Here is a 10754-nt window from a genome sequence, read left to right on the forward strand (position 1 = left end):
TAATAAAATATATCTGATTCACGCAAAGAACCTTGTCTGCCTATGTCCTTAGACCAACACGGCTACAACCTACACCAATGTATCAACACACTTTCTGTGACACGAAAGACAAGATAAAGCCCCAAACTATATTTTGCCAAATGTTGTAAAGACAAAAAGTTAATTATTCAACACACATTTGATTACAGCCTTTAGGACACTAATCTAATACTTGTAAGACAGTAAGAGAAATGCTCCAAAAGCTAGGTCAAACAAGGGAATACATCTCTTTTTACTAGGCCGTTCAGGTCCATACATATGAACAGTTCAACAAAACATCATACTGTTGTTCAAAAAGCAGAGGTTTTTGATCCTCAGTTTGCTGAAAGGACATGAAGCTTAAAGAGACAGTTTAAAGAGACTTCTTACGTACGTTATCACCATCTTTGTTTATCAGAACAAAGAACTGGAGAGTTTATTTGTGCTGCCTGCTTATGACATTTCTATCAATTCTCCTTTTGTTTTTGTCACCTTAAAAGTTCTTCACCACCAGGCAACACCCCAAAGCATGGGTGCATCTGCTTTCATGTTTTTGTATTTCCAAACTTAACCTTTAGTTCCCAGAAATAAACATTTTGCCAAAGATAGCAGGAAAAAACATTCAGTCTCCTTTGACTGCCAACAATGACTTACCAGGCCAATGCATTTTTTTAATATACTCCACACACTAAAATCACTTCTAGAAAACATTGGGGCAGGCAATGAAGCTCTGTAGGGAGGAAAAAACAAAACAACGCAAAAACATAAGGATAGTTATCATACCCAAGCCAAGGTTATTTTTTGTTCGACTAAAATCCTATTCATCATCAATTTTGAAAACGACAAAGGTTTCTCAGGCATTTCACACAGACTACTTCAATGCAACCAGAGCCTCAACCTATAGGGGAGCTGCTTAGGGGTATGGACTTTCTACTGCCTATTATTCCTGTGCATTCTTGGCCAATACCCATGGACAAAGGGGCCATCTTCCAGCATCATGATGAACCGTGACAGAGCATCTGGGGGGAGTTGTACAACTAACAGGTTCCCTAGAAAAGATATGGTCTAGTCAGGGAGGATTCTGCTTTGGGCTGGACTAGGTGATTTCATACGATCCCTTCCAGCCCTATTTTCCTATGATCTCAGCCAAAGCAACTACACTGGATAGCAGGTACACTGTACTCTGTTTAAGTGCATTGCCTCAGGATTGAAAAAAGGCTAAGAACTTACTTGGAATATACACTTGTGTAACCTTCATGTACACAACACTTACTCAGTACACCACACTCAGTGTTCTGGGACGAGCAGCTCTGAGACCGACTAGCACCCAACGTTTTGAAGGTACTTAGTCAGCCAGTGTCAGGCCCCCCATTAGGGACCTTGAAAACTATGGCAGCAGAAGCGCTAAAACTGATAGCTCCCATTATTTTCCAGGCTTCTAATAGCAGCGGTTTCAGAGCTGCTCCCCTTTTGCCATTCTGCAGTTAACTGGAGTACACTTGTATTGAAAGTAGACAGGGGAGACAAAAAGACACTTGCACTTAACCAATTTATGCACTTAACTGATAAGCAGATTACCAATGTTTATTATTTTATAAACCCACGTCAGCCCCAACAGTCAGTATACAGTTCTGCATTTATCCAGCATGCACAAAAGAGGACTACACTGCATGGTATAGAAGGCTTTCCAGCACACCTGTGTTCCTTAATTCCATTCTCTTGATGCTGAGCCTCTCCATTAGGTTTCCCAGTCCTACTGCTTTGGTGTGGATCCCGGTCAATCATTTCTGCAACTTTATGATTTGCTTCTGAAAAGTCCCCCGAAGAATTGTCAGAATCAAAGCCTGCATAAAATAAATAGAAGTGAGGAACATTCCCTAGGGCTCCAGAGAGTCTGCTTACATGTTAAACCTGTTAACAACAAAGCAGAATTGGGTGCACCATAACAATGGCATGGTTGCAACACACTGATTCACTTGGAAATATCACTGACTGCAAACTTTTTGGTAGATGACTTAGTCTAAGAACAAACAGCACCAAATATCATATTAATACTAAGGATAATCAATTTTGCATGCAATAAATCACAGAAAAATGGAGTTGGAAGGGACCTCAGGAGGCCATCTAGTTCAACCCCTTGTTCCAAGTCGGACCATCCCCAACTAGATCATCCCTGCCAAGGCTTTGTCTAGGAGGGCCTTAAAAACCTCCAAGGAGAGTCGACAACCTCCCTGGGTAGCCTGTTTCAGAGCTTTACTACCATCCTAGTAAGAAAGTTTTTCTGATATCTAACCTACATTTCCCTTGCTGCAATTTGATGTCACTGCTCAATGTTCTGTCATTTGCTGAGAACAGTCCAGCTCCATCCTCTTTGCAGCCACCCTGCAGGTAGTTGAAGGCTGCTATTAAATATCCTCTCAGTCTTGTCTTCTCCAGACCAAATAAGCCCATTTCCCTCAGCCTCTCCTCACATGTGCCCCAGCCCCCCACCATTTTTGTTGCCCTCCACTGGCCTCTCTCCAATTTGTCCACATCCTTTCTGTAGTGGGGGGGCCCAAACTGGACACAGGATGCCAGATGTGGCCTCACCAGTGCCAACTAAAGGGGAAGAATCACTTTCCGCAATCTGCTTGCAACTCTCCTACTAAGGCTGTTAGCCTTCTTCGTAACAAGGGCACACTGTAGGATCATATTCAGCTGAACTGTTCAACAGCTCCTATTTCAATTAGGTACATCTACTCCCTTATTTCAGAGCTGTGCTTTAACTGTAATTACAATTTTTTTTCCAGTTACATGATTTTGACATAAGATCTTCAAAAATGTAGTTGTCCTATTTACAATTCTGGTTTTACTAAGAGACCATGAGAAAAAAAATGAATTGTAGAGTCAGACTCAACCAGCACATATGCAGGTTATTAGAACCAATTTTAAAAAAAATGAAAACTGAACAACAGTAAAAGAAATAAGCCTCCACTGCATAATGGAAGTGAGTTTAGAGGAGAGGACTGGGAGCAAGGACTTGAATCATCCTCCTATCTCTACCATGGACTGGCTCATGACCTTGACAAGTTAGTTCACCTTCCTGGCCCTGGTTTATCCACCTGTAAAATAGGCATTCACCCCACTTAAGAAGATTGTTTGAATTTATAACTTTGGAGTCCTCCAGTCCAAAAATGATATACAAGTGCAAACTACTGCAGTAAGGTCACTGACAAGGCCACATCAGGGTTTCAGTCCAACAATTCATTTAGGACAGACTACTTCTTTGTTTAGAATCATGGGCCAATTGCTAACGTGTACAACTTTTGCATATGCAGGTGTAAAAAGAGTGATTTGTGCAACTAAACTGTATTTGTATGACAAGGTTCTTTGGGAAAATGTGATATCTTTTATTAAACCGATTAAATAGTTGGCAAAATTGTTCTTTGCATTTGTATGTGCATGCCAAGAACCACTGGCTTTTCTGTATTTAAACTTTATTATTTCCATGCACATATTGCATAAGCGACTGTATATGTAAAAAGTATGCTCAAAAAGCTGGATTTAAAATCCTTTGAAAGTTAAGATCCTTGAACTGCAAGATCTACATGCAGGCACTGGATGCACGTCTTGCCAAATTTTAGCAGCAATGCCTGCAGCGCAGCTACTCTTCTAGCAAGTACCATTTTGTTGGTAAGCCCTGTAAGCAACAACCCTGACCAGGAAAGGCAGTGGACCAGACTCCTTCTATAACTGAAGAATACCACTTCCTTGACAGCACCAGTACCTGCTCCCAAAAGGGCACAGCCTCATCTTATACCAACATGTGCAGCTCAGGATTTAGTCCAAGGGGTCTAAGAACACAGAAGTGACCCCAGGAGAATTAATTCAGGGGAAAGCCAATATAAGCTCTAAGAAAAGCTCCAGATGCATACAAGTAATACTTCTCTAGCACCATTTTCCCCTGGATACCCGTGTATTCAGATGACACTCGTTACAGCAGCAACAGCTGCTTAAGAGCAAAACAACTCCAGGGCATGGACACACACAAACAGGCATTGACTACAGAGAAATCTGTACTCTAGCATCATTCTGAGTGACAAGACTTGAGGAAGAACAGTACAACTCTACATTTCACTGGGCCTGCTAAATGCATTGCTGGGCTTGTCAAGGTGGTAACTGGGAGACTGGAAGAAACAGGTGCTGCAATAATGGGAGGAGAAGGAGAAAGAAAAGTAAGCAGGAAGCTGATCTCTTTTACAAGGGGCAGGGAAATGAAGGAACCTTAAGTTGGCACTGATGTATCCATCTACTGGAAAGTAAGAGCACACAAAGTGAAACTCCCAGACCCCTTTGGGAGCCACCTCTATCAAAAGCACTAGAAAAGAACGACTTGGCATATCTAGGCCTTCAGCTTCTACAAATCACTATTAGATAGTTAGAACCATCAAATACTTCAGTATAAAGAGAACCTCCCTCATCCCAAATGCTTTCAAAATAAAGCCATTCCCTGTTCACTGGAAAACCAAGGCTGCTTAACTGGCCAAACTCCAGTCTCTACTTGGGACGCGCAGCATAAAAACAAATGAAGACTAGGCCCCAAACAGTCCCTTTTCTCCATCCGCTGATCCTAGCGACCTTGGGGAATGAACCTGCCTGGGGTTCAGAGACTGAAGCCAGCAAAAGCAGCTGCAGAAGCAGCCGGAGCAGGCACTGAGAGACCCCCAAGGATGTCAGCCTGCTGGCTGCAGTTTTCACCCTGGATGCTCTCTCCCCTATGCCAACTGGCTGCTCATTCCCATCTCGGCTGATGTGACGCCCTCCCCCTCCCACACCCAGCTCTTCCTTCCCCTCCGTTTTTAATGATTCTTCTCCTAACCTTCTCCCACCCAATGGATTTAACCACCAGCCCTGGCTCCTGCATACAGCTGGTAAATACCCACATGTTCTGTTCCTGTCAGAGGCACTCTCACCTAAAACAGGTTATAAACTCTCTGGGGCAGGTGTTTGTACAGCACCTAGGACAAGGAACTATTCTCTCCTGGTACCTTGGTACCATAATGCACATTCACAGTATCGCTTTAAGATCAACCCATTGTTTTAGATAAGTATGGATGAGCCTTATGAAATACAGAGAACAAGTTTCACATCAGGCCACAAAAAAAACAGTCTTGCACAATTTTACTCCAACAATTCTGAAGGTCTGAAGCCTGTTCAGACTCTCTCTCTAAAATATGCAATCATAAATCCCAAAGAGAGAGAGAGACCTAAACCCTCCACAAAGCCAAAAACAGCTGGCTTTCAGCCCTACGAACAAGATACACTGCATGATATCTAGGATGTGGTAGAGGAAAAATAAAAATTGCTCTGATGCTGCATGTTTTGTGAGATGACCTTCATTCTAGCTGTCCACCTAAATGTATATCCCGAAGGACATGAGGGAGGGCAGAGGAGACAAAGGAACCTGTAGCTGACAACAGCAATGGGCGTCCTCTGCCTGCACTTCCACCCGAACTGTCAGATGATACTGTTTAGCTGTCGTAGGCATGACAAACACACGTGCAACACCTGTAGAAAGCACGTGATGGCTGGATGGTGAAACCTGAAAGGAGGGGTTATGCCATGTTCTGGACTGTAACAACACTGGAACTGGTTTGGTCTGTCTACATTACAAATCAAATTGCTTAAAAACAGAAGTTACCAGTAAAAGCAATAAGTCTCTTCCCTTATCAGGTTCATTTTCTCCATATCAACAAAGGACTGTGGCATGTCCAAATTCTGATTTAGCATCTGGACAGTATAAATCCCCTGCATATACACATTTGCTTTCTGAAAGTCCTCTGGGCCAGGGCACACAGGCAAAGCTAAATAAAATACTGCACAGTTGTTTAAAAGAACATACATTGTAACATGCTGAAATCATTTTCACTGAAGCAATCTAAGTACCATTTGCTTGCCAACTGCAATCACTCTTAACGTCTCAGGAGTCTTAATACTTAAAAATACAACAGATACTATTGTTGTACTATTACCATAAATGCTATACTTCTTTCTCCCATTAAATATTTTCGTTCTACCAATGTACTGCTTTTAAAGAAACCCAAAACGAACTTATATTTCTACTAGGAAAGATGGACTGAAGATCATCAATGCAGCCATCTTAGAAGCTGAAGGAAGCACTGGTGTTGTGATTTTGCATTTTATAATTAGCAGCAGACATTAAACATGACATCACCCAGTAATCCCGCATGCTGAACCCCAGCGTCTCAGGCATGCAATTATGGCATGATAACCACACCCCAGCAGGTCTTAACACTTAATTGGGAACAATGATAGATGTACATATAATTGTTCAGGGGATTGAAACAAACACTACATCAAAACACCTGTCTCAAAACACGTGCTGATTTTTAGACGCTCTACAGTGAAAGAACACTTTTTGAGAAAGGGTAGTTAAACCTCTGGGATTTCCTAGCCGCTCTAATACTCTTAAATGTGTTTAACTTTAAAACAGAAACTTCCATAGAAGTTCAAGTCACTCAACAGGGCTACTTCACCTCCCACTGGGGAATAAAAACCTTTTAATCGTGCCTAGAATATTCTGCAGAGATAGATATCTATCTATTCCATATATCTATTAAGGATTAATTAATCCAAAATAAGTAAAACTCTGTCTCATTGCTTATTACCAGTCCTTTGATTTCTCTCCAGTTAACAACTCATTTGCGCTGTTCCTATATGTCAACTTATTCAATTCTACGGGAAACAGAGATCAAATGTGAACCAAAATACAATTTAATCTAGCCATGAATGGCTAAACACAAGCAACAGAAACCCATTCAAGTTTTACAGACAGGCAAAACTTTCAAACTCAGCTCCAGTGGAACTGACCTTATAGTACAAAGACATTAAGTTTTCTGTCATAGTTTATTTTCATGTAATATTTAATTTTTAACCTAGAAAACACTGCCAGGATGTCTCCAAACATCACTAAAGCAACCAATTGTGATACATACCCCTTACACAGCTATAACACGTTGCTAAATTTCCCTATAGGTCAGTTCAAAGTTGTAAAATTGCCTGTTCACTAAACTGTTTTTGGATTTTTAAAAAGGATCAACTGAACGTGGCCAGAGCGGCAGGAAAGGGTAAACACTCTGGAACACATTTTCGAGACAGATGAGTGGATCCAAATTAGCTACAACTGTGGGACTATTGAAAAGATAACATGCTCTTCTAGAAAAGTCTCTCTTTTGATGTCGCTAATTAAAGCCTCCACAGAACAGAAGAATTCACAAGCTAAACATCAGTTACAGGACACTTATACTGTAGAAAGAGGATGTTTAAAAAGAAAAAAAGAACCAATAACTGAAGGCAGTAGTGGTTAAGTATTAAACTGATGAATTACATACATTAAAGGTGAGCCAAAGGCCTTAAAACACAAGAGACTGTTTAAGATTCAACATCATTCAGAGACTCGATTATACAGTTCATTTCAAGAGTTCAAAGAAAAGAGTGACTTGCCAGTATTTCTGCTTTTCATAGTCTTCTTCTTCCCCATTCTGCAAAGGAAAACCAAGCCACTCAGACTAGTTGTGTGTCCACCGAGCAGGAAGTTTTGGGATGAAGTATTCCTTGAGTCACAGAGCATGCAAATCACAAGTCAGTCTCCTTTGATACGGAGTCACAGCTTCTCTGACCTTAAATACCAGGGAACCATCATCATCTCTAGCAGGAAAGAAAACCAAATGTAGGAAGCATCAAGAGCCGCAGGTCTAGGGACAGCACCTGGCAGAGATGGGATGCTGCCGTGGCACACTATGGCAAAAAGACAATTTTGTTTTCTCCAAAACCATCACTTCCCCCTCCTTCAAGGGACAGCTACTCCTCACAGGCTGCCATTCTAATTAGCCACTTCCAACAGGAGACAGGCTTACCATAAAGATAATTTGACAGATCTCACACCCAGGAGCAGAATCTGCTGATGTATCAGATCAAGATAGTATTGGGAAAGTGGGGGATATGAATTAGCCCACAATTCCACAGGTGCAGTCCTTCCCCAAGAGAGAAATGGTCCAAGATGAATGGCAATTAATAAAAGCAAAAGAGCAACTTGCTCAGGCATGTGCCTGGTATGTCTAATGACATGGAGAAAAGAAGATTTCATGGAATTCAGGGTTAGCCTTTGGAACAAAAAGGTAAGAGCATAACAAAACTATGTTCTTTGGCAGAGGCTGGAAGCATTGTGGCAACTACCCAAGTATGCTGCTCTTTCTACAGCAAACTTTTCACTCAGCACATCTGAACCAGTAACCTGAAGTCTGGAAGGACTGATGAAGAGTTGTAGCACAGCAGATGGCACAGAAGTCCTCCATGAACCCAAGACAGACTTAACAGAGCCAAACAGCAAGGTTAAATGGACTAGAAGCCTACTGCCAAAGTAGCTAGCTCTTTTGCTTGCATAATTTTTCCAGAAGAATCTTGGAATTAAGGGGAGGATGGAAGAAAAAGCAGAAAGAATTGAATAAAATTTGCCTGACCTTGTTCCACAGGTGCAACCACAAGAACTGTTCTCTGTATGTGGGAGCAGCAGTGAGGAAGCTGCAGCGACTGAAATGCAGGGAGACCAACAGGAAACATAAGATCCCTGAGAAAGTCCCGAGTGAAATATCTACTCTGGAAATAGTAAATGCTCTATGCCCAGCCAATCAGCACAGAGTGGCACTGCCTCTGTATACAGATAAACACCCTAGGCAGCAAGAGACCTATTCTCCACCCAGCAACCCAAGCAGAGGATTTGCAACTCAAGTAAAAGCCTCTGGGTTCCTCCCAAAATGCTCACATACAGAATCCCACCTGGTCAGTCAGGTTGGATCAGGACACAAGGTTCTCAGCTGTGCAGCAAGCAATTCAATTACACTTCTCCCCAGGGCAGCATCTCTTCTCCTTCAACAAAAAGTATGGACCGAGCCAGAAGCAGACTTTCCACTCCAACAAACTGGCATCCATCCCAATGCAGATCAAGTCTGCACAGAAGGGAGAGTCAAATCCTGGCACTGGGAAGATGTCACTGAGTCACGCCTGCAAAGGCCCTGGCCTCCTCTGAAACTGAAGTCAGTTTCTGCTGGGAGGAGGCAGCACATAGATTGGGCTAGTGCTGAGAGTACTACAGATACCTGAAGTTAGTCTAGCCCCCTCAGGTAGCACTGCTGTCTACAAGGTGGGGGTATGCATGTCTGAAAGTCATCTTGACCCACCTAGTAGCAAGACTGGTGGGATGGAAAGACTGTCTGCGGAAAGGGCAGAATGGTGGGTCTGCAAGAAGATCCAGCTCAAATTCAAGATCTAGAGAAGTGATTCTCAACCAGGGCAGTTGGCACCCTAGAGTGCCATGACAGCTTTATATGGGTGCTCTACAACAGTAAACACCTAAGCATGATTCACAAGGTAAACAGGAATCCAGACTGTCAAAAACACTCTGACGTGTTGGGATCTTTCTGATTTCCTAGGGTGCCTTGAGTCTAAAAGAGGATGAGACAACTGAGCAAGTATCTCAAGTCTCACAGAATTCAATTCAAAGTCATCTTGGGCAGGGAGGCTTCAGGGGAGGAGGTGTAATGCAAATCTCATTGAGAATCACTTGCAAGGTACCCTTTCCAAAGGAGGTGCCACCACCAAGAGCTGCTCTGAGCATATGTAAACCCTCAACACATTTGCAAGCGAGAAGTTGGGCTGCACGTGCAGGGACATGCACAGATTAACTGCTGCGCAGTTGGTTAATCCTCTTTTTGCTGTTAATTTACCATTTTGCTTCTTAAGTCCTTGTCCATCTAATCAAGAATTATGGCAGGCCATGTGTTGCATACCCTGCTTTAGTCTGACCCAGGACTCCCAGAAGTACAAATCTAAGTCCAAGGCACCTGGACGATCCAAGAACCTAAAGGATCAGCTAGTCAACTCACCAGAGCTTAACACAGGGGTGGGCCAAGTAGCGTCCACGGGCTGCATCCAGCCCACAAGGCCATTCTATCCAGCCCGCAGGGCCCCTAAAAAAATTCAAAAATTTAAATTTATCTGTCCTTGGTTCCTGTAAAAAATGACAGGATCCAGGGGCAGTAGGACCCAGGGGAATCCTTGGCAGGCTCCTGCACAGCAGGGCCCGCCCAGCCTCACCCCCAGCTGGAAGCCCCAGCAGAGATTTCTGGCCTGGGACCACATGGCTGCCCAGTGCAGGAAGCCCAGGTAAGGGAGCAGGGCAGGGAAGGAGCTGGTGTGAAGCGCAGGGAAGAGCGGCCCCTCACCTGCCCTGTGGCCGGCGCTCCCTGCTGCAGCCACTCGCAGCCCATGCAGGGCTGTCCTGAGCAGGCACAGGCAGCCCCACACAGGCTTCGAGTGGCTGCAGCACAGGGTGCTGGCCACGGGGCGGGCAAGGGGCCACTTTTCTCCGCGCTCAGCACCAGCTTGTAACCCACCCCCGCTGCCAACCTGGCTCCTGCGCCGGCTCTGGGCTCGCCCATTGGGGCTGCACCATGGCGGCAGCTGCTGCGGCCCCTCCACTTGCCACGCTGGGCAGCATTTGCCACTACCACCTCTGGGCTGCCCAGCACGTGAGCTCTGGGCACGCAGCAGCAGCAAACACTGCCCAGCGTGGCAAGTGGGGGGGCCACAGCTGCTGCTGCCATGCACAGCCCCACTGTGCAAGCCTGGTGCCGACACAGAGCCCAGGCTGGCAGCAGGGGCAGGTTACAAGCTGGTGC

At 44.1% G+C, this 10754-nt stretch overlaps 1 protein-coding gene across 3 annotated transcripts in view; it reads right to left on the reverse strand.

The window, feature by feature from the left end:
• The window catches only part of OSBPL2 (oxysterol binding protein like 2), a 68467-nt gene that overhangs the window by 27094 nt on the left and 30619 nt on the right, over positions 1-10754 (reverse strand). For 2 of the 3 annotated variants that reach the window (XM_019510151.1, XM_019510152.1), the window contains exons 4-5: positions 1715-1862; positions 673-748 (exon numbers count right to left, since the gene is read on the reverse strand). In XM_019510151.1, coding sequence (XP_019365696.1) covers positions 673-748; positions 1715-1862 — 224 coding nt within the window. Of the gene's footprint in view, positions 1-672; positions 749-1714; positions 1863-7521; positions 7807-10754 lie in introns of those variants that run through there. The other variant, XM_019510150.1, reaches the window with a different exon arrangement.

This window comes from Gavialis gangeticus, unplaced genomic scaffold (genome assembly GCF_001723915.1).
Source record: "Gavialis gangeticus isolate Ggan-Ray unplaced genomic scaffold, GavGan_comp1, whole genome shotgun sequence".
Taxonomy (NCBI): Eukaryota; Metazoa; Chordata; order Crocodylia; family Gavialidae; genus Gavialis; species Gavialis gangeticus.